Genomic DNA, 25,332 nt, shown 5'->3' with positions numbered 1-25,332 from the left:
ACTTATTTCATCCATAACTCCAAATCACTTATAGCAATCTATGCAAAGGTCCATTGAAATCTTCCACTTTCCTGACATGCATGACCTTATTTGTGAAACATATGTATGTGAAAAACATATTTAAAAACAGTCCTCTGGAGTGTCATGTCTTTCACTAGAATTTGCTACTGACTGGTGTTGGCGCGACTAAACTGAGAGGCGCGGAGTCTAACGCACTTCCGTTGTTCGCCAGGGACCCCCGCAAGGAAGTATGGACTTTGCTGCGTGAAGTGCGCAGGTCGCGGTTCTCCCAGATAGTCACCAGTGCAATAGATAAGGCGTAGTCAGACAGGCCGAGTCAGAAACCAAATAGCGCAGTATCAGGGAGGTTAGGCAGAGGGTAGTCAGGAACGGTCCAGGGGTCAAATACCAAACGAGCAGCGAAGTACAGAAGGGAGATCCGGAAGAGTAGTCAATAACCAAGTCAAGTATGCAGGAGAAATCAGGAAACAACAAGAACTGCAGGGAAGCTGGAGTATGGAAACCAATACTCTGGCATCTACATGGTGCCAGAGAGAGAGACTTAAATACTAGAGAGGAGGAAATGAGGGGAGATAGACTTCTGGCGATCAGCCTCAGCTGATCGTCGGGGAAAGCGTCGCCGTTGCTAGGGAGCCAGGCGGCAAGTGCGCATGCGCACGCCGCGAACATGTGACCGAAGACGTCCCGTTGCTAGGCAATGGGACAGGGGTAGCGAGAGAAGGCGTCCGTCTCCGGCACCCGTGGGAGGTGCAGAGACGGCGCCTGACATGGAGCATGTAAATGCATTGACTCATGCATCAAAATAGCTGAACAGTACAATAAATCATTACAAATGCAATGAATAAAATAGATATGAATCAATACTAGGGGTGTGCACCGGCCACTTTTCGGGTTTAGTGTTCTGATTAGCTTCAGGTTTTGGGTTCTGATTGGTTTTGCCAAAACACCCCTCAAGGTTTTGGTTCTGATTTAGGATTTTGGGTTCTGATTTTTTTTTTAAAAAGCCTAAAAAGTGCTAAAATCCATATTTTTGGTTTTTTTTCACTCCTACACTATTATTAACCTCAATAACATTAATTTCCACTCATTTTCAGTCTATTCTGAACACCTCACACCTCACAATATTGTTTTTAGGCCAAAAGGTTGCACCGAGGTAACTGGATGTCTAAGCTAAGCGACACAAGTGGGCGGCACAAACACGTGGCCCATCTAGGAGTGGCACTGCAGTGGCAGACAGGATGGCAGTTTCAAAAGCTAGGCCCCAAAGAGCACATAATGCCAAAAAAAGAGGTGCAAGATGGAATTGTCCTTTGGCCCTCCCACCCACCCTTATGTTGGTGAAATAGGACATGCGCACTTTAACAATTTTTGACTGCAGGAACAGTGAACGTAGTTAAATATTGCAGTACTAATTTTTTTTTACTGCAGGAACAGTGAACGTAGTTAAATATTGCAGTACTAATTTTTTTGGACTGCAGGAATAGTGAACGTAGTTAAATATTGCAGTACTAATTTTTTTTGACTGCAGGAACAGTGAACGTAGTTAAATATTGCAGTACTAATTTTTTTGGACTGCAGGAATAGTGAACGTAGTTAAATATTGCAGTACTAATTTTTTTGACTGCAGGAACAGTGAACGTAGTTAAATATTGCAGTACTAATTCTTTTATACTGCAGGAACAGTGAACGTAGTTAAATATTGCAGTACTAATTCTTTTATACTGCAGGAACAGTGAATGTAGTTATATATTGCAGTAGTATTTTTTTATACTGCAGGAACAGTGAACGTAGTTATATATTGCAGTAGAAATTCCTTTTTACTGCAGGAACAGTGAACGTAGTTAGATATTGCAGTAGTATTTTTTTTATACTGCAGGAACAGTGAACGTAGTTATATATTGCAGTAGAAATTCCTTTTTACTGCAGGAACAGTGAACGTAGTTAGATATTGCAGTACTATTTTTTTTATACTGCAGGAACAGTAAACGTAGTTATATATTGCAGTAGTATTTTTTTATACTGCAGGAACAGTGAACGTAGTTAGATATTGCAGTAGAAATTCCTTTTTACTGCAGGAACAGTGAACGTAGTTAGATATTGCAGTACTAATTTTTTTATACTTTTTTTATAATTTTTTTATACCAATGGACTTAGCAGGACAGAGCATAGGACACAACACCACTGGACTCAGCAGGACAGAGCACTGGACAAAGCACCACTGGACTCAGCAGGACAGAGCACAGGACACAGCACCACTGGACTCAGCAGGACAGAGCACAGGACAAAGCACCACTGAACTCAGCAGGACAGAGCACAGGACAAAGCACCACTGGACTCAGCAGGACAGAGCACAGGACACAGCACCACTAACAAAACCCAACCTCCCGCTTCCCTGATCCATGCCCGAGTGAAGATGGCAGCGGCAAGCGGGGAATTTATAGAATCCGAGTATCGCGAGATCCGACAGCGGGATTTGGACTCATAGCCTCGTTTTCAGTTTCTCAGCAGCGGAAATACCCGAACAGTGCTCGGATCGCCCTCGGATCCGCACTGTTCGGATGGGCTCGGATTGCGATAATCCGAGTCCGCTCATCGTTAATCAATACATATCCATTTGTGTTTCTATCAACAATAAGTATCAATAAACTAGAGATGGGCGCTGATCCCAGTGTTTTGGTTTTGGATGTGGTTTTGTAACAGGTTTTGCCAAACAATCGTGAAAGGTTTTGGATTTGGATTGAATTAAAAATTGTGATAAATAGGTAAAATACTGTAATTTTGAGATGTTTTGCTCCTAAATTACTAGTTATAGCATTAACATTCTTTTCCAGTCTATTTTCTAATAATCCCTTTACAATTGTCACCAATTTTGGCCGAAATCTGCAGCGAGCTGTCTTAATGAAGGATTTTGTAATTTTGCCATCGTTGCATTTGCTTTCTCCCATACAATTCCAAAAATAATTAATCAGTCTGTACAGTTCTTTATTACAGCATTATTAATACATGTTTTGGGTGTTTTAGGCAACTATATCTGCATCAATGTGAGTATTATACATACTTGTGTAAGAAGGGGAACTATTGGCCAATCTGAGCTGTCTGTTTACATATTTCTTACACGTCACTGATAGAATATATAAATATTATTTATACGCATTCCATATTTATATGGAACTTGGGAACCACCTGCGCTGCAAGACTAGGGCAGTCCCCTTTGCCCTGGGGTTGTGCAAAGTGAGGCTTCCAGTCCAACCATCACTGCATTTTGAGGTAACCTATTAACCCTCTCACTCGGAGACATAGGCACCTCAGATGCCAAATGCTACTGGCCTTCCAGCATCAGATCAAGGAGACACGCCCATTCAGGTCAAATACTACACTTGAGCTTAGCCAAAAGGATGAATCGAGATTGACATTTTAATCTCAAACTGACCATGAAAACTGGATGTAGATATACATGGCATATATATGAGTACTCCCTTGTTTCATTCACAAGGCCAGCATTATGGCCAAGATCTACCTTACTCATAGTTCCGCTCTTAACTAAAGATGAATGCTCTGCTCATCCAGAAGTGCATAGTACTAGTCTTTGAAGTTTTTGGTATGAGTGCAAGCCACCTTTGTCTATCATTATCATTTATTTTTATTGCCACAGCAAATTATGTAGCGCTTTACAGTTGGGTTGTAAAATTGTACAACAATTGTTATAAATGGCTATTTGGTGCTTATTGTGAACAGTATATTTCATCTACAAAATCAGTTATATGAACAAAACAATGTAGTAGTTAACAGTATTGTACATCCACATAAATAATTTTGTTAATCAGGTGTACAAAATTTAAGATCGGTGACAAAATCAATTTTGTTCTGCCAATCAGATACAAAAATACAGTACCTGAACTGTTAGATATGAAACAAACAATTTTGTTCCCAAATTGATATCATAAGAAAATTATTTAGAATGTAATACAAAATCCAATTTGTAGCCCCTAAATAAATGTCAAATGAATGTGATACTACAGAAATCATAAAATTTACTTTGTATCATAAATTAACCTATTGCATCTACAAATGGCGTATCCACAGGTTTAAGCCAGCCAAAATGAATAGTTTATGCCATACATAACCATCACTTTTGTAAATCAAATTGTATTTAATGTTTTTCATAATGGATTTAGTTTAAAGAATAGCTAGAAAATTACACATCAAAGATTTTGTGCAAATGACATGTCTAGCTAAGCAACCAATCAAACACTAAATTTAATTGTGGATCATGTAAAAAGTGTAAAGCTTATTGTCTATCCCATAATTTTTTATGTTGTTTTATAACCTGTCCCCTAACTATTCCTACATTCTCTGGAAAGTAACATCAATAATTCTATAACAAGACTTTCCCTCCAAACTTTCTCTGAAAACTCACCTCTTGAACCACCCTCTTAACTATTCTACCCAATTACCAAATTCCTACGCAGTTCAAAAATGTATTTTATTTTTATACTTAAAACAACCTACTGACCCCAAAACCAACGGTGCTGGTTAAGAGAATCATATTTGTCATGCCTGAGGATCTGTCTGTACTCAGACTGGGTTGTGTCCCTGGAAACTGGTGACTACGTGGACAAAGCTGGGTGGCCTGATAATGTTCCTCTGCATGTAGTGAATGGACTGGTGCAGATGGTGATAACACTAGCAGGGTAGAGTAAACAGGAACTGGATTGCTGGACTGGACTGGAACTGGAATGCTGGACCGGACTGTAAACCGAATGTTATAACAGGAATGCTGAAAGAGGATTGCTGTAACCGGAATGCTGGAAGAGGATTGTTGTAACCGGAATGGAACCGGAATGCTGTAACCAGAATTTAACCAGAGTGCATAGAACCAGATTGCTGGAATCAGACTGGAGTTGCAATGCAGACTGCACTGTCAGAGCTGGATAAATACCAAGACTGCAAACTGCTGGGAACCAGGTTACCGTCTGAAATACAACGTTGCACTGGCAACAGGTAAGGGCTCCAGGAAGTCTTTTTATAGTTTTTGTTGATTCCTGATTGGAGACTGCAATCACCTGGGTAGAAGCAGCTCTCTGAGTTGCTGAGATGGATCAGGGGACTATATCCAAGATGGCAACTCCCATGAACTGGTTTTGGAAGGAATCTGAAATGGAGGCTTTTATCACCTGATTGGCTGAGAGGAATCATGTGACCGGAAACTTGGAAAGGCAGTGAAGAGGTAAGTGACAGAACCTGAGAGAGCCTGGTGTGTGACAATATTGCCTCACTAAGCACCTTTGCAGTTTGAATGTGTCTGGAAAAATTTTCAATTTGTGACATTTAATCTCAAACTCTGATTTTCCTATAGAATTCAAGGTTGCCAACAGGTCTCCCTTACCTCTTTGTCAGTCTGTACACAGCATTGTTTTATTATTGTTTTTGCTTCCAACTGTAAGGCCTTGCAAAGTATGTTGATGCTATATAAATAAATGTTAATAGGAAGTAAAGGCAAATGTGAATTGGTCATAGTGAAGGCCTTCTTAATGAAGTACAGAGTAGACGTTTCTGTTATTGTAATGAAATAATGGTTCCTGGGAGGCCACATTTTAATAGGCATTCCTTGCTGTCCACAGCCATGCACCCCCTGCAAAGGACTTGAATTCTGCATCAGCTCAAGCTTGCTGAAAATGGGCATCATCCTATATTTTTAATGACACAAAATAGTTGCCATGCACAGTGCACTCTGTACAATACAAGGAAAAACTTAAAAGGCAAAGCACGCTCCCTAGCAAAATCTTTAATCAGTCCCAGTGCTAGCTAGTTTTTACTATAATAGGGGTCCCCTTACCATAGTGAAAAGCAGAGCAGGTGGTTCCAGGCAGTTGTAAAAATAACAGCAGTCCCTCCAAAGAAAAAGCACCATTTTCAGGTTTAATTAAATTAAAACACCACACATAAAATAGATATTCTTCCTCTACAGGTCATGGCATGTTGGCACTTGGAGAACCGCAGGGAATGTTTTATAAAGTCACTGGCACCAGCACAGGGAATGTTTTATAAAGTCAGCAAATGCAATCAGAAGTTTTTTTGATTATTAGCTGCATGGCTGCAGCAATAATTGCACAACTGATGCTTACAGAAGCAGCCAGTTGAATCACGGAACTGTAGAAATAATCCTACACATAGTTGCAGCAGTAATTGCACAGATGACAAATAAGACAAACATGAGAGATCCTTATTTATTAGCAGGTGGGTAGGGAAGCTCTCTGGTTTGCGCCCATAGGTAGCAGACACACAGTAAAAAAATAGCGAATATCCACTTTGAAAGGTCCCAGCTCTTTGGAGACAAGTTAGACACTATGATACAGAGATCCTCTAGGGGTAAGTCTAGCTACAGGATAGAAGGTCAAAATGACAACAACATGAAGGTGGAAAGGATCAAATAGATGGATAGTGTGGACTTTAAAGGAAGGGAATGAGAGGGAGGGTTCAAAGGGTATGAATTGGAAGGTGCAGTTTGGAGATAGTAGAATGCCTACTCCACCATAAAATTAATGGTAAATTGACTACTAGTTTTATGGTATGACCAGCACTTCATTCTGAAAATTTTGGCTATTTATATAAGGTAGATTTTTATCTACTGTGTTTCTAATATTGTAATATGATTTCAGTGGCATAACAGCACTTATTTAGAGTGTTGAAATTACCTTTGTATGTCATATGCCTTTCTAATGTTAAGCCCTATATTTTTATAGCTGCAACACCTCTACATAATTAACATTTCTCTTCTGTTTGCCAGAAAAATGTATGAAACCATCTCTGATAAATGGAATTGTGCATAATGCAAAGGAGTCGTACAAAACATTGGACACTGCCCAGTACAGCTGCCTTGAAGGTTACACTACCACAACTGGGGATACAATTGAGGATATTCACTGTTCATCTGGAGAGTGGTCTCCTCAACCAGGATGTCATAATATATCTGGTATGGATTTTCATTTTTCCATTACACCATATCCCTCTAAGCATGACAATACATATACATGATATATAACATATATACACATTACAAAACACATTCTGTTGGATTTAATAGGAAAACAAAACCTATATAATACAGCAGGTATAATCTGCCTTCTCACATACAAATGAAAGTAGCAATTTATAATTCTAAAATACACCCTCAAAATCATATAATATTGGCACGAGCAATAAAGAAAGCACCTATCGGCTTCGGAGGTGAATCCACAATCGGACAATCAGAAATGACTAGTTAGTGTTGGCAACCGTCATTATCACCAGCGTTCTATTGCAACATCCCTCAGACATCCACAAGTAATATGGTGACTGACGGTCTGTGCTAGTCTGCCTCAGTTCGCAATTAGGCAAACACATCTTTATTTGTAATCCATGTGTTTGCACGCTCCTTCCCTCCCTTGTTCCATCTCTCCAAACATAAAGAGGTGTAAGAACCAACTCTGCATACATTTTGGAATGGAATGGACCATGGCCTCAACACATTATGCTTGGGCAGGATGTGGCCCTCTATACATTGTACCTGACTGGATATGGACCTTCTGCGCATCTAAAGATGCTGAATGCTCTGTCTGGAATTCTACTATGACCACGAGCTGAGTGCCTGAGAATACATCAATGGAGGACCATGTTATTTTTTTAACAAGTTAACTTCAATTAGGAAATTTGGAGTAGTAAGTGTTGTCCCCAGATGTTTATAGGTTACTGTACAGTAATGCCCAGTGTGACACAGGTTTTTAATTTCTCCTTACAGGTGTGCAACCAATAGCTTACTAGAGGGTGGAGAAACATGGCCAAGTGTTGAATGACATGGATTGCTGAGTTCCAGGCAGTAGGGGATACAAAGCTTTGGGTGCTGAAAACTGCAATCCTCAGCAAGATTGAGCTATGAGGAGAGATTATATCAAAACTCACCAAAATAACAGGAAGAAAAGGAGCCAGAGAGATTATAGTGCAGGTGAAGGAGGAGGCACAGCGGTAGTCTGGTCTGCAGCCATGCCAATGAAGCCACCACCAAGCAGAAACAAGTGTTTGCAAGTCTGGAAGAAAAACACACAGCAAGAGAACCTTCTGCCTGTATAGAAGCCCTGAAGCCAACCATAAAAGCAGAGATACTGTACCGCACTTGGTCATTGAAGCTGCTGGAAAGACAGAATACACACTGCAGATAAGGTGACCAGTCTTAAAGAACGAGCTGCCAAAACAGACTCTTACACTTACTCTTATACAAGGTTACAAGACTAGTGAAGAAGGCTGTCAAGCTGTCAGACAAGGCTGCACAACAATTAAACCTAATTACAAGACAATCAAAGGGGAGTGCCAAACCTATAGTGACTGCTATACCCAGATATTAGCATACTGAGTGTCCTGCAAGAGAGGCAGAGGGAGTCCAGTTCCCGCACAAAGGTGAATGAAGAGATCCAGATATCATAAGCTAAAAGGAGAAGAGAATGCATTATGAAAGGACAGACCGAAGAAGAGTCCCAAACACACTGCTGTCTGCTGCCTGTCACATTACATTGTCATTATTTCAGGTTCCTGACGCTTCTATTGATGTTTCTCCCCTTACATTGCAATATGGTGAGGAAAATCACTGGAAGACATTTCAGATCTTTAATTAAATTTAAAGAGGATCCAGAGAGTTGGCCAGGGTCTGTTGCATGTGTAAGTAACCTGCATAACACTGCACTGCACCACAACTAGAACTATTTGACCATGGGCAGGGGCCTGGCAATGCTGCTTTAGCCTCTCGGGCCCCCGCTTTGATCTGAAAAGCTTATCCACTTAACTGTTAGTGTGTGTTCCTGCAAATGTTTTTAGGGAGTCAGGTAGGGGTTTCCTGAGGGAATCAGCAATAACTCACAACATGAAGACTGAAAAAGACTCGGATGAAGACACTGTGTTGAGAAAAAAACCCGGAAAATGTGAGACAAGCCAAATTGTGACGTTTAACACCCCTCCAGGGGCAGGTTGCCACCCAGAGACTCAATGGCTACATGTGTATATTGAATAAATACTGTTCTGGAAACTAGAAGATCACCTATTCTTGCAACTGTTTTGCTCCAACTATTATACAATTAAATAAATTCAAAGTAATGAACAGCACTCTTAACAATTGCTGCTTTCTACTCTTAAGAAGAATCACACATAAATTTTCATAAGAACATGAATCGAAAAAGAAGGAAATAGCTTCCAGCTCTATTGTCTGTATTCACATATGCTTAAATGCTTCAACAAAATGTATTATAATGATAACCAAAAATAATACTTATATTTATTGAAGTGTAGATCCTTTTTTTCACTGCTTTGTGATGTCCACTTCACATAAATTATTTACATTGATATGTGATGTAAAATACAAACAAAATATAGTATGATATCGTTTCAAACATAAGAGTCTATTTTAACATAATGAACAATGTTAATTTTTTCTTGTGAATAATTTTCCCGTGTAAGTTATTCTCCTCTGTGTCTCTTCTATGGAATTTCACTTACTAGACAACACTCTATGATTTCACCATTAATAAACATTAATATTGTGCCATATCATAATCTTCTTCCTTCACCTTTAAATCCCCCTTGTGATTGCACTTACTAGCAGACAAAGCAAAGCATGCATGGTATCAAATTAGTAACCTCTGTAATGTGGTTTGTTGCTCTTAGATAAATCTCTCAGTATTGATATATAGAGATTGAAAAGTAAAAGAAAGAACGGATCTAGTGTAATACCGTTTTAACTAAAAAAAATATATATATTTATTTCATATAGATCAAAAAAAGACAAGTATTAAAAACATGTGTTTTAAGACTGGAACATGATGGTATATAAGGGTTTCTTTCTACCAGATAGAAACAAGAATGGGCATGATGTATAATGAATGCAGTCCTCGGGAAACCAGCTCAGTCTTTGATCTGTTCAGTGTCTCAGATGGTATTAGAGAAACTCCCCTTGTTCCCGAATTATTAGCCCTCCAACCAACGCGTTTCAACCTTAGTGTAAAGATCTTTTTCAAGGATCTATTATACATTACGTTATGTGTTTCCCAGGATTGTTAAATAGTGGGATTGCACCCGAAAAAATGTTTTACTAGGTTTAACCCCATGAATTGGTGAGATGTGAGTTGCTGTCTTCATAATATGTGAATTTCGAAATAAAATAAAATGACTTTACCCCCGATCTGATTTCACTGGGCTTGCTTTGTTTAAATTACAAATAAATTAATAATTAAAAAACAGTCACTTAGTCAGACCCAGTGCTAGTAAACAGGGAGATCACAAACATGGGGCAGCCCCAGGCTGTTCAACACATTGCTGGTGCCGCTATGAGGAAGGAGGGGTGTAGAATAACAGCATGCTCCTCCTCTCAGAGGCTACCAGTGAAATGCACTGGGGCTTTAGAAATTGTTAGTAGTAACATATATTTTATATCTTATAATTGTTTCATGTACTGTTGAGCATATAAACACTGCAATTTTTAATGCCCGGTTAATTAACCTATTACAAATTAATTAGGTGCTACCAAGTAATGAACTATTAATAAAAAATGCTTTCTGTATGTTGTGCAAATCCCCAATATCTATTAAATTATAGTTTAATATTATTTACATAAAAGGAAACTAGCCTTGGAAAGAAAAATTAATTTGCAGACAAAATCAAGAAGATTAAGAGGTAAATTTATCAAGCGGCGGGTTTGAAAAAGTGAAGATGTTACCTATAGCACCCAATCATATTGTAGCTGTCATTTTGTAGACTGTACTAAATAAATGATAACTAGAACATCTCCACTTTTTCAAACCCACAGCTTGATAAATTTACCCTGAAGAGCCTTCTAGCCATAACAGATTGTAGTGCTTATATAATTTGTGTAAGTTTGCATATTATACAAGACAGTCCATTACCATGTTTATTTGACTTGTGTAATTTTTTTAACTCCATTGTATTTAGACAGATGTGAAGTTCCTCCTCTTGATAATGGACATTACACCACAACAAAGAAACATTTCCTTGTTAAGGAGAACGTACAATACCAGTGTAATGAGGGCTATTATACTGCCAGTGGAAGCATTGCTGACTGGGCTGAATGCCTCCCGCGGGGCTGGTCTTCCATTCCAAGCTGCACAAGTAAGTTTTTCTTGTCCATCGATTCTACTATTTCAGAATGTTCTATACAAGGAATATACAAGAGCTTAGCAAAACAACCACAAGTAAAAATCACAGAATAGCAAATGTGGTGCTGTAGTCAAATTCTGCCTTACACTGTGCATGTGTACACATGATCCACTTAAATAGGGCTAGAGTTCCTGCCCATAGGCAAACCGAGGAGGGGGGGGGGGGTTCCTAGCGCCTGGAAACCCCCCATCCAAGCCTGGGGTACTGTAGAATTGAGGTGGCTGGACCCTGCCCCCGTTTCACAAGGCTCTGCTTGAAAAGGGAGATCTGCGTGCACCTAAAAGTAGTGCACCCAGCATTGCCCATGTATATTATGGGGATAGGAAAAGTTGGAGAGCAGCCAAACACTGTCTAAAATTATAGCCATGCCCCCATGCATGTTGGTCATGCCCACTGGCGGCATGGTGTGGAAACCCCCCTCTACAAATTCTGCGTTTGCCTCTGTTGCCCATACACTCTTTGGCACTTTGGTGTGCTCACTATATATGTTTACATGCAATCTCTAACTGGCGTCTACAGTAGTCATCCTAGCTAGAACTGTGAGCTGTTCTCTAAATCATGTTCTAGAGTGAATGTCCTAAGAAATGGTCCATTTTCACAATATTAGACACAAGGTAGCACAAAATGGGGTGTACATGCAAAAGCACAGTGAAGTCACATATTAAATGTACTTAAAATGTGTAAATCAGTGGTGGAACTATCACCAATAATACATGGTACAGCTGCTACGGGCCCAGAGGGGGGCCTGGTAATGCTTGGTAACCATTAGAAGAGGAACCTGCTCTGCTCTTCTAGGCCAGCACATGTACACTGACCCCCTGCTCTGTGGGGGCTAGAGTAGCAACTTTCATAACACAGTAGTACCATTATAATGGGCAGGGTTCTAGGGACCAAAACAAAGACAGAGTGGACATTTTGCTGTTAGTAAATGATCTCCACTGAAAATAATAAATATGTTTTATGAACCTATGATACTTATATTAACATAGCAGTACACTATTTTATCCTGTTTTAGAAAACTCCTGTGGAAAGTTGGAACCTGTGAAAAATGGTGGATTCCATCCAATAAAAGCATCATATGTGGACAGGGATGTAGTGCAATTCTTCTGCAAGGAAAATTACTCTATCAAAGGCTCAGAATTAATTCAGTGCTATTCTTTCGGATGGGACCCTGAGCAACCCACCTGTGAAGGTAACATGTATAATTAGAGGAAAACTGACCACAATATTATTACTGTAAAGCATAGGAGCCAACTTTTTACAAGGATTGGTGGTGCTCACGTCCTCCCTTTCCCAACATATGACAGAAAAATGTCACGCATAAATACGGGTAATAGTGACAGCAGCCCAAACATTGGGGGTGCTCAAGCACCCACAGAGCTGGCTCCTATGCACTGTAACCCTTGGGCTATGTAATAGTACATTAACCTAAGACCACTGTACATGTAAAAAAAAAACATTATTGTATACTATGCCAAGAATATAAATTGGAATTTGAAAAAATACAATGTTATGATACAAAGGATACAGCATCTTAAAACAAAATGTTATATAAGGAAGAGCGTTGCTTTTTACAGATGCCCTTTGTGTCTGTTTTCATCTGTGAGATGCCCTGGGCTGCTAAGACATTTTATTTGTCTTGTCTAGTTACTCTGAATTTTGTATGTGTTTATTTCCATTGGATTTCAGTTCCTGGCCCTGTATGTTTACCAATAGCCATTATCTATGACTGTTAACCCTGTGTTCCAGTTACTGCTCATCCTAAATATACAATTATTCAGTTATCTATACTTTCAGGACCACTCTTCCCATGAGCCATAACTAGTCTTGTTTTAATATCCAACCCCAGCCAGTGGATTCAGCTATGTGATGGCAGATCAGAGGCCAACATTGCCCAAAAACATATTTACGCTGAAAAGGATAAAAAAAAAAAAGCCCCATAAAAATAAAAAAAAACAGTGCAACATATTGCTGAGTTTTAGTGTTCAGCTTATTACAAATTTGAGCATATTTTCAAATATTATATAGATGTAGTCAGTCATTCAACACACTAAACACCATAGACATTTATAATATGAAATTAAAACAATAATAGAAAAACATGACCTATGATTTATAGATTTAATTTATACATGCAAGCTACCCTTCCAACCATGCACATACTAACTTCACAGACATGGCTACCTCCACCTTGGATGTTCATTTAGTTGAATTTAAATAACAATAGAGTGGTTTTAAAACTGTTATCATAAACCTTTGCTAATCGAAATCTTCATAGCTCCTTTGGAGCTGTAGATTAACAAGCTCTGCCATCAAGACTTATCTTCTTTCTATATTCCAAAACACTGTGATATTTTTCAGTGCCGCATGGATTAATGATTATTTTGTTGTCTTTTCCAAAGTTCATCAGAAAATGTTTCTGTTCCATTTCAAAATGTTGAAAAATCATTTGCCAGCTTACAGGCTGGACAGTATTTTCTTTGAAATGAAAAGCAGACGGCTCTCATATGCAATGACCTATTGTTTCTTTAGATTTATGAATCAGACAATGCAAGCCAGGAGTATTGACTAGATCCAATATTAGTAGATATCATATCCACAGAATGACTGGAGAGTAAAGAAACATAGGACATGACAAAACATTATGTATTTCATCATCATCATCATCATTTATTTATATAGTGCCAACATATTCCGTAGCGCTTTACAATTGGGGACAAACATAATAAACTAATAAGCAAACTGGGTAAAACAGACAAAGAGGTGAGAAGGCCCTGCTCGCAAGCTTACAATCTATGGGACAATGGGAGATTGACACATTAGGTTAAGTATACATTTTGCATCTTGGCCCAGCCAGACTGCAAAGGTAAGAGTGACTCATAAGCTAAATGATCCTGTCACACAACAATGTTGGTCAGGGGGTAATTGTCTTGTGTGAAATTGTGTAACAGGCAGTAACAGGCTAAAGGTAGTGAGGTTAGGAGGGTGGTTGAGGAATACTATTTGTGACATGTATTGCAAGTCAGAGGCTACAGTTCTTCAGGTGTTGGGAAAAGTGTTGTTGGTTATCAATAATTAAGTTATTATAATTACTCTTTTCCTGTTACTTCTCTGTGGCGGTCTCATATCTTCCCTCATTCTGCTGATACTGTCATTAAATCATGCTGCTGCCATTCTAAAGTAATGACTGTGGGCCTGATTCATTAAGGATCTTAAATGAAGAGGATTCTTATTTCAGTCTCCTGGACAAAACCATGTTATTTGCAAGGGGTGCAAATGAGTGTTCTGTTTGGCACCTAAGTTAAAAACTGCCTGTTTTTTCATGTAACACACACATATTAACTTTAAATTTCAGTGTACAAATAAGCTATCAAGTATTTGTGTGTTACGTGAAAAAACAGTCAGTATTTAACTTATGTACAAAACAGAACACTCATTTGCACCCCTTGCAAATAACATGGTTTTGTCCAGGAGACTGAAATAAGAATCCTCTTCATTTAAGATCCTTAATGAATCAGGCCCTGTGTCACTACTGTTTGTAACAATGGCCTTGTCACATACAGGACTCGCAGATCAGCCTGCAAGTGTCCGGCACACTTACCTGGCGGTCACCACCGATTCTCCCGTTGCTGAGGCAGCGTGTCCGTCCAGTGACAGGTGCCATCTTCGATTTGGGTCTGTGCATGCGTAGACTCATCTTTTCCTACTGTGGCATTCAGCCATAGACTGATAAGTGTTCCTCCCACTCACCTCTCTCAAGTATTTAGGGCACCTGTGCCTCTCCCAAATTGCCAGATCTTTTTGTCCTTCAGCCTGCTCAGTTGAGGATTAGTTGGCTCCCTGCAGTTACCTGTCAAACTTGGAAAACCAGAGGCTCCAGCTTCTCCGCTTTATCTGGCAATCCAGACATCCAGTATATGCAATCATCTAACTTGGAGGAGCAGAGTCTCCAGTTTCTAAATTTTATCTGGCAATCCAGACATCCAATATATGCAGTCTACTGTCTAACTTGAAAAACCAGAGTCTTCAGCTTCTCAGCCTTATCTGAAAATCCAGACATCCAATATCTACAGTCCACTGTCTAACTTGGAAAACCAGAGTCACCAGTTTCTCAGCTTAACCTGGCAAATCAGAAACCTTATATCTGCAGTCATCTGTCAAACTCTGAAAACCCGTCACCAGCTTCACAGCTTAACCTGGCAATCGAGACATTATTATTATTATTATTATTATTATTATTATTATTATTATTATCATAGTTTTTTAAGGCACCACAGTGCTCCGCTGCGCCATACAGTAGGCAAAACATGTCATACATAAATCAGGGACATACAAGGAAAACAAAATAAATGCAGGCTTGAAAACAAAGGGTATGGAGGACCCTACTCATTAGAGAGCTTACAATCTAAGTGGAAGAGGGCACAGCTGAAACAAGAGGAGCGAATGTGGCCAGAGTGGAGATTGGCATGGTTGTGTATTAGCGTGAATAGTATTATTGGGGATAAAGTAAACTCTAAAAAAAGGATGGGTTTTTATAGTGTCTAAAGATTTGAAGGCTGTGGGAAAGCCTGATTGGCCGTGTTAGGGAATTCCATAAGTAGGGAGCAGCACGGGAGAAGTCTTGTAGGCGGGAGTGAGAGGTGATTACCAAAGACGAAACAAGGTGCAGGTCAGAGGTAGATCTAAAGGGTGGGGAGGGAGAGTGTTTTGAAATGAAATTTGAGATGTATGAACGGGTGGTTTTATTGAGGAATTTGTAGGTAAAGGTGAGTAATTTGAATTGGATTCTGGAGGGCACAGGGAGCCAGTGCTGCAGCAGATGTGGAAGAGTAAGAGAGGAAGATTAGTCTAGCAGCAGCATTTAGGATGAATTGAAGTGTGGATATACGGGTGTCGGGAATGCCAGATAGCAGGAGGTTGCAGTAATCAAGACAGGAGATTATGAGAGAATGGATAAGAGTTTTGGTAGCATGATGACTAAGTAAAGGGTGTATTCTGGCAATGTTTTTAAGGTGGAGTCGACAGGATTGGAAGAAAGTCTGGATGTGAGGAATAAAGCAGATGGTAGAGTAGATAAATAAATAATATAGTAAATAAAGAGGAGACATCCTATACCTGCACTCAGCTGTCAAACTCAGAAAACTAGTCACCAGCCTCACGACTTAAACTGGTAATCCAGACATCCTACAAGTGCAGTCACCCATCATACTTGGGTAACCAGAGTCTCGAGCTTCCCAGCTCTTCTGGGCACCTGCATACCTGTCTTACCTCTAAACCTTCATCATCTCCAACTGGTCTCGCTTGTTGCGGAACCCGGAGAATCACGACCTGTGGGCCTGAAGCAGCCAAGACCAAACCTCTTTGCAGGGGTCCCTGTAGGGACATCACAGGGAAGTTATTTTTTATAGAACAAAGTCTTATTGAGGTCGCTGGTCGGATTTTTGTGTTGCATATTATATTGGGTACACATGACATACAAAGATATGGTTAATGTCTATGGCAGTACTAATATTGGGGATGCTCAAGCCCACAGAGCTGGATCCAATTGAGAAGCATCTGAATACAGTAAGTAGTACCTTCTTCGAGTACATTAATAGATTTGTGATTTCAAACATAGGCTAAACAGTGGTAACAAAGGATCTTTAGTGGGAAATGCATATTTGCCCTGACAAAAACCCCTCTTTCCATGTGTACAACGGAGAAGGAGATCTGCAAATTGAAAGCGAATGAGCACACGCAATGAACTTGCTATGGAAAGGAAACCATTCTATTACAAGTGTTCTCAAAAAGTCTAAGAAGTCACTGCCACTTGCTCTGACACCCCTGAGAGCAAAATTATGTTTAATCAACTCTTAGCTGTAATGCAACAGAGTTGTACACTGGTCATGAACCACAAAAAGCTGTATAGTTTTTTTTTAAAAAAAGAAGCAAACTGAAGAAAATGTTAAAAAAATAAAAGATTGTGATCCCTAAATTATCGCAGACTCTAAAAATGTTATTGGTTGAGTGCACACTCTACATTTATTGCAAGGTTTTTTTTTGTTTTTTTTTATTGTTCTATTTGTATAATTACCACAAATCAGTGACTGTTGTTATCTAGGCATAGTATTGTTATTGATCAGCATTAAACAAGATATTTTGTATTGCCATTAGAAAGGAGAAATAAGTGCCCTCCACCACCCAGAGTGGCCCACAGCATCCTGCTCACGAATACAACCAAACATCGCATTGGAGACTCAGTACATTATGAATGTGATCTTAACTACATATTGATTGGTTCTGAACAAATCCAATGTGAGAATGGTCACTGGACAATGCCCCCTACATGTGTAGGTGAGTAAATGACTGTTGTCTGTGATTAGATTAGAAACAAAATGTGTAACCTTTTTTGTAAGGGACCCATTTAGCTTGCGTGTCAAATCGTGGTTAAGATGTATACAATACAATTCGTGTAACAAACTTTCAACTATCACCACATGGATGTCCCAACACTACCAACATATCCAAAATAGAGCTTATTATCTTAGCTCCTGCTAGAATAACCACCTCCATTCAAATCTCCCTCACTGTCAATAACACCACAAACTCTTCAGTATTCCAAGCCTGTGGCCTTGGTCTCACACTTGACTCTGTCCTCTGCTTTATTCCTCACATCCAGACTCTCTCCCAGTCCTGTTGATTCCACCTTAAAAACATTGCCAGAATATGCCCTTTTCTTACTCAACATGCTACCAAAACTCTTATCCATTCTCTCATCTCCCGTCTTGACTACTGCAACTTCTTGCTATCTGGCCCATATATCCACACTTCAATCCATCCTAAATGCTGCAGCAAGAAATCTACATACGCGGAACTAATCTTTACCATCTGTTGATTTTATCCGGACCACTGAAAGGTGCACATCTTACTCTGTGTATTGGAAATCATCCATGATTTCAGTGACTGTGGAGATAGAGAAATGTGGCTGGATGTACAAGAAGTTTGCTAAACTCCCTTCCAGCCGGAAAATTTTCCAGATCACTTCCTGAATTTCTGTCAGCATTTTTCTAATGGGTAATACACAATATTGGGTGATGTAATTATGAGAGATCTTGACTTGATTTGACAATGAGAGACAATAACGTGGATTGTTTACACTTTCGGACCTGAGGAGTCCCAATACATTCAATATATTTTGAGAGATGGTTTAGCTTGCAGTGTTGTCTCTGATCAATATAAATTGGTTAACACTATATGTGAAACACTAAGACCAATATATTTATGACATTTATTATTATTTTTATATTATTGCGGGGGATTGTTTTTTGTATTATGTTTTTAACATGTGTATACATTTTGTTTGAGATTGGCAATAAACATTTATGTTTGCAATTCCCTTGAAATTATCCAGCTATTCTTATATATGCCATTATACACCGTGTTTATTCTTCCTTCTGCGCTGTTATTCTTTCTTTGTGGTTCTTCATAAAATAGGGGAGAGTGACACTATCCCCAATGCAGCATGGTTTGGAGGTTTCACAGGGTGCTTTATTTTCGTATCAACTCTATTTATTCAAAGTTCAGCAAGTAATATCAGATAAGGACCTTATCAAGACAAAAAATATATAAGCATTCAAATATAATAGTAATAAGTGTAAATAATATTTGTAGTGAATGAGAATGAGGGACATTTGAAATGGTATTGAATTTGCAATTAAAAGGTCTATAGTAGAAGGTGCTGAACATTTTTTTCAATAGAAGGAAAAGAAAAAAAGAGTTTAGATAAAAGAGCGGTGTGGTGTGCCGCTATGAAAAAACAGGGAAAAAGAAAGAAGAAAAAAGGGAGAAGAAAGGGAAGGGGTGAAGGGAGGGATAAAGACTAGGAACCAGGAGGATCAGTACCAAAAGCTTAATTATGTTGAGAAGGGATTTTGGATATGGCAGTAGGAAGCCCATGGTGCCCCTATTTTGTTAAACGATTTAGAAGTATTTTTAAGAATACTGGTCATATATTTAATTTTATATGTTCACCAAATTCTATCAATAATCTTTTGTAATGTCAGAGTTAGTTTGTTTCCAGTCAGTAGCTATTTGACATAAGGCAGCTGAAGCAATATGTCTGAACATTTTTTTCGGATGGACAGTTAATAGCAGATGGGATCCCAAGTGGTAAGAGGAAAAACCTGGGGGAGAGGGGAATGTCAATTTTCAATATTTGGGACGCAAAGTCTCGGAGCGCCAGCCAGAACAGGATTCATTTGGGGCATTGCCGCCATATGTGGAGGAAGGATCCTTCTGTTGCACAGCCTCTCCAGCTTCTATTAGATAAGTCAGGGAATATTTTATTTAATTTAGTAGTAATTAAATACTATCAAGAGTTTATATGCATTTTCTTTTATTTTCACAAAAATAGCACTGGAGGTAGTGTTAGTTCTTATTAACTCCCAACCCTCTTTATTCAGAGTTTCCCCCAGATCTTCCTTCCATGCCTGTTCATGTGAATCATTATCTTCTGTGTTTTGGACTTTAAGGTCCCAATATCGTAGGGATATGAGACCTTTACTTGAAGAATGTTTTAGGGAGAGTGATTCAAAAAGGGTCAATGGTGTGATACATAAAGATGACTTATTAGTAGAATGAAAGTTCCGTAATTGCAACTATTGAAAGAAAAATGTATTGGGGATTGTAAATTTAGTTTTTAGGTCACCAAATGAAGGGAAGGATAGGTCGTTAATGATATCATTAAGATATTGAATACCAGCCTTCTTCCAAAATTCAAATGATGTTGAAATACAAATAGGCAAAAAGAAAAGAAAGAAAACATGGAATGTAACTAGGGGCACTCTTTGAGTGATAGAGTAATATTTTAAAATAAAATACTTTATTAGATATATGTTAAAATGTTCCCTAAATGGCCAATATGAGCCACCAGTAGCGAAATATTTAAAAACAATAATAAACAGTGAAAAAGGTGCAAAATGAGTGATTAAAATTGGCAGCGACTGCTGCCCCACCTCGCTATGTTAAGTCTATTGTAATAGTGCAGTAGTAGTAATCAATAATCACAATAGTAATTTATTATAAGATCCTACATTGTTAATCTCTCAATAAAGATTATATAATCTCTGTCCTATTTGGTATGATATAACAATAGCTACTTATAGCTTGACAGATAAATCAATATTATATCTGAAAATCCACTAGGTGAATGAGAAAAAAGCCATTGAGAAATACACTACACCAGATTCAGAGGCTCTATGCAAATATCAGCCGCTGCTAGGAAACTGAACTGAGTAAAAGGTTTGTCCCCTTCCTGGTGAAATGCTATGATACTATTACTCCTGAATCAATGCTATCTTAAGAGTAGCCTACACTATTATAAATATAGAGAAAGGTGCGCTACTCTAAGCGGTTCACATCCTGTATATACCAGGGGTAGTACCGCTGAAATCTGTTATCTAGGACTTAAATTGAAAGGATCTATTATAATAAAGCATAGCGAGGCGAACTCCGATGCGCGTTTCGCATACCCACTTTAACAAGGCTGACTGAAGAGAACCAATGGCAGTGTATTTATAGGGAAGAGACATCCCCTGTGATTGCATCAAAATTGTTCAGCCAATCAGATATCCTAAATATCAGAAAATACCACTAAAGGATTGACAGATGTATAGACCTATCCTGAAGCTGAGAATGGAACTCTCACCTAACCATTTAGAATGACTGGCCAACAAAGCTGGTTAATGTAACATGTATAGAACTTAGATCTACAGGTAAATAAAATATCCCTAATGAATTGTCCAGTTAAATAAACGGACCCCTGTTGTGATAAATATGGAAAAAATTATAAAAATAAATGTAAATATCTTATACACAATAAATTTGAATACATAAAGAAAAATCTGACCATAATGGTGCTAAGATGTAAGTAATGATGGTTAATAAACCCTATGAAAAATAATCTAATAGCATAAAAAGCAATGCCCTATTAAGGTGAATTTAAGGGGTGTATGATAAGGTGAACGTTAAGAATGTGTTCAGGATATAAGAATGCAAAAGAAAAAATTACCCTCGGTATCAGAGGAGGGGATTTACAATAAGAGCTATTAAAAAGAGAGTCCCAAAAAATATTTCTTATTAATAGCTTGATACCGAATAGATTAAATGATTATACTAACTACTTGTTTTTTGTGTAGATGGTGATTGTAAATATATATGGGTATTTCACTAATAATCTTTATTAAATATTGGTACTTGCAATATTTTATATCTATTTTAGGCACCAAGAGACAGGATTTAGGATCATATTAAATATGAGCCATTCTATATAAATACAAAATCCTCACTAACATTTACCGTGGCCCTATATCACTATTTCACTAGCTTTTCACATTTATTTCACTTGTTGCCTAAGTACATTTTTTTTTTTTTTTTCATTTTACCACATTATTTATTTCTCTTTTTTTTTAATATTCAGTATCTTTACATCATTTCACTCTCACATCACTTATTTTTCACCTTTTCATATTTTTATTTTTTGGCTTATATCCTGAACACATTCTCAACGTTCACCTTATCATACACCCCTTAAATTCACCTTAATAGGGCATTGCTTTTTATGCTATTAGATTATTTTTCATAGGGTTTATTAACCATCATTACTTACATCTTAGCACCATTATGGTCAGATTTTTCTTTTTGTATTCAAATTTATTGTGTAAAAGATATTCACATTTATTTTTATTATTCTTTTCCATTTTTTCATTGTTTAGAGTATTTATCACAAAGGGGGTCCATTTATTTAACTGGACAATTCATTAGGGATATTTTATTTACCTGTAGATCTAAGTTCTATACATTAACCAGCTTTGTTGACCAGTTATTCTAACTGGTTAGGTGGGATTTTCATTCTCAGCTTCAGGATAGGTCTATACATCTGTCAATCTTTTAGTGGTATTTTTCGATATTTAGGATATCTGATTGTCTCTTCCCTATAAAACCATTGCCATTGGTTCTCATCGGTTAGCCTTGTTAAACCGAGTATGCAAAACGCGTCGGAGTTTGCCTCGCTATGCTTTATTATAATAGATCCTTTCATTTTTAATCCTAGATAACAGTATCCAGCTGCACTACCCCTGGTATATCCAGGAAGTGAACTGCTTAGAGTAGTGCACCTTTATTTATAGGCTTAACATAGCAGGGCGGGGCAACAGTTGCTGCCAATTATAATCACTTATTTTGCACCTTTTTCACTGTTTATTTTTGTTTTTAAATATTTCGCTACTGGTGGCTCATTGGCCTATTAGGAAACATTTTAATATATATTTAATAAAGTATTTTATTTTAAAATATTACTCTATCACTCAAAGAGTGCCCCTAGTTACATTCCATGCTTTCTTTCTTTTCTTTTTGCCAATTTCATTGAGCTATACATGGTAGGGGAGCACCACCCAAGTAATTGATGGAATTTTATATTTTGTATATAACGAGTGATTGCCTGGTGCTGTGGATACTTTTTTCAGATGTTGAAATACAGCCAGGTGGAAATGCATTATTATTAAAGAGTGGAATTATTGGACTGGGGTTTGGAGCCAATTTATATTTCGTGTTTGCTCAAACCCAGAGGGACAGCATGTGAACTAAGACTGGATGACAAGAAGTAGATTGCGGACAGTTAAGCCAGTTGAGCCACGGAAGAGACACCCAAGCTCTCTGCCTCAATCGAGGTCCAGATTCTAGCTGAACCAGGAGTGTTCCTTAATATACATTGGGCGAGTTGTGCTGCTAAATAATAATGTTTAAAATTTGGAACTCCGAGGCCTCCATTCCGTGTTGTGGAACAAGGAGTTTAACTCATTTTTTGTTCCATATGAATTGTGAGGGTGCTTTATTTTCATTAGCGCCAGGTATTTTTTTTTTCTTTCTTTTAAAGGATGCCAACGTTTGGGGGAGGTTTGCTCAATGGTCCCTGCCCTAACAAGTAGTGTGACGGCAGTGATCTGCTATTGCGCTACACACACACACACACACACACACACTTCTATAGCTTACTCTCCTGGCATTGTTTTTCTAGAAAGTTTAAATACCTGGAGGTCTGAGGTCACTATAGTAAATAAAATGCAGTCACCACAGATATAGACAAATACCACAGCTATATGGGGGTTGACTACCATGTACTGTATAGGACCTTATTCTCTGTAAAGGCTCCTGAAGAGTAAAGTACAATGGGGAGAGGAGGGAGAAAGGGATTAGTTTAATGGTACTAAATAATTTTATATGTACATTAAATATATTTTCCTTTAAAGAGCATAAATAGTATTGTGATGCAAAATAGCCAAGTAAATTTGCATCTTTAATCGATATTGAAAGCTGGGGCTGGTTTCTGTTTATTCATCTGATTCAACATTAATAAAGTTACATAAAGGCTAGTGACATATGATAAAACCATAGCTATCAACAGTCCTGCTAATTGGAAATTTAGTATTACAGTGTGGGCATATACTGCTAATTGAAAAACAGATTACTTCCATATCGCAACAACAACAAAAAACATATACTTAATGTTTTAGTACATACTTCACAAGGCACAAAAGTAAATGGGCTATATAAACCTAGACCTGCCACTCCACCTCCCTCTTTGCTCTTGCCCACTCCCAGGACATGACCATCTTCCTGGAAAATCCCTGCACTACAGAAAAACAGGATCCCTAGAGAATATCCGTTATATACAGGATCCATGTGGCAAAATATATTATATACTTATAATATAACCTACAAAATACTGGTTGAATAACTTCCAGCTGATTATAACTACTGATTGATTAATATACAGTACCTATTGACACTGCCTGACTAATATAACCTTTAACTACTCTCTGATTACTGTTAATACAACTATAATAATTAAGTACTGCCCAACTATTAGTAATAATATTTACATAGAAAGGGAAAGTAGAAATATATAAAGTAGATAAAGTTTAAGGGCCTAATTCATTAAGGCAAGCATTCTGAGTGCAACCTGCATTTAGTGTTAAACACATGTATTTAGGCTTTGCATACTCCTGAATTCATCGAGGCACAGATCTCAAAAAACGTAAGCTGTTAAAATCGGGAGCAGGTCTGCTATGCTCTACTACACAAGACGTTGCAGGATATGTCCAATACAGATGTGGATTATAAATTTGCAAAAGAACGCATGGGAAAAAAATAAATATTGAATTAATGTAATCTGTTAACAATATAGGCGTTGAGGATAAAACAGTTAAAAATAGGGTGGAGGTTTATTCCCCCCCCCCCCCCAATTAAATACATTTCTCAGTATATTGTTAAGGTCTGCTGAGCATTAAATACATTTTTACAGTTGCTCCTGATTGCAAATAGAAGCTATAGCATGCATGCAAGACTGTCATCACTGCTGATCAGGACTAGCCCTGTACCTGGAGCAAGAGATACGGCAGATACAAGTAATTTCGAGATGGCCAGAGCTGGATTCGGACGTGGCTGCGTGTGCTTGAGTATGGCACACTGCTAGTGTAAATTGACTACATCAAAACGCCCCCTTCCTGCCCCATTCATTCCCTGAAATGTCCGGGAGACTTCCAAATTTTTGGGAGTTCTTCCAGACTCTTGGGAGAGCAGGACAACCTCCTGCATCCTGCCCATGTCATTGGTGAAGTGGGTGGGGCAGGGCTAATCGCATCATCCTGGCCCTGCCCCTGCTGTAATAGGCCGAAATTGGTACTTTTTAGCAGAGGGGCTGGGTCTAAAGGCGCGATTCGCATGGCCATGCCCTCAAGACGCGTCATTGAGATCTCCCCTCTCGGAGGTGAGATCTTCAAAGTTGGGAACTTGCACAGGGCAATATTTTTTTTGCCATGAAGTAACATCTAGAACAAACATATCCTTCTGTCTTTGGGAAGAGGAAGGTCATCCACTACGTGAAAACACACAAGGTGAGGAAACACTGGCCAATGCAAGGTAGCGATTCATAGTTAGGTACACCCCATCAAAATGTAGCTACTTGTAGACAGAGCCCACATCATGTGTATAGCTGTGCCCTCCTCCACACAGTATCTAATACAGTTACCAATGCTTAGCAATCCTTAGCTACGTAGCTGCATAGTGGTATGTGAAACTCAA

The 25,332-nt window shown here is 38.5% G+C and overlaps 1 protein-coding gene across 2 annotated transcripts in view; it reads left to right on the top strand.

Annotated features, from left to right (window-relative positions):
- Positions 1-25,332, top strand: part of LOC142099298 (coagulation factor XIII B chain-like) — a 56,895-nt gene that overhangs the window by 19,594 nt on the left and 11,969 nt on the right. For both annotated transcript variants that reach the window (XM_075182618.1, XM_075182617.1), the window contains 4 exons: positions 6,809-6,994; positions 10,990-11,166; positions 12,230-12,406; positions 17,368-17,547. In XM_075182618.1, the coding sequence (XP_075038719.1) occupies positions 6,809-6,994; positions 10,990-11,166; positions 12,230-12,406; positions 17,368-17,547 (720 nt within the window). The remainder of the gene's footprint in view (positions 1-6,808; positions 6,995-10,989; positions 11,167-12,229; positions 12,407-17,367; positions 17,548-25,332) is intronic.

Source organism: Mixophyes fleayi, chromosome 8, assembly GCF_038048845.1.
Source record: "Mixophyes fleayi isolate aMixFle1 chromosome 8, aMixFle1.hap1, whole genome shotgun sequence".
Classification (NCBI taxonomy): Eukaryota; Metazoa; Chordata; class Amphibia; order Anura; family Limnodynastidae; genus Mixophyes; species Mixophyes fleayi.
This window is presented reverse-complemented; position numbering and strand designations above follow the sequence as displayed.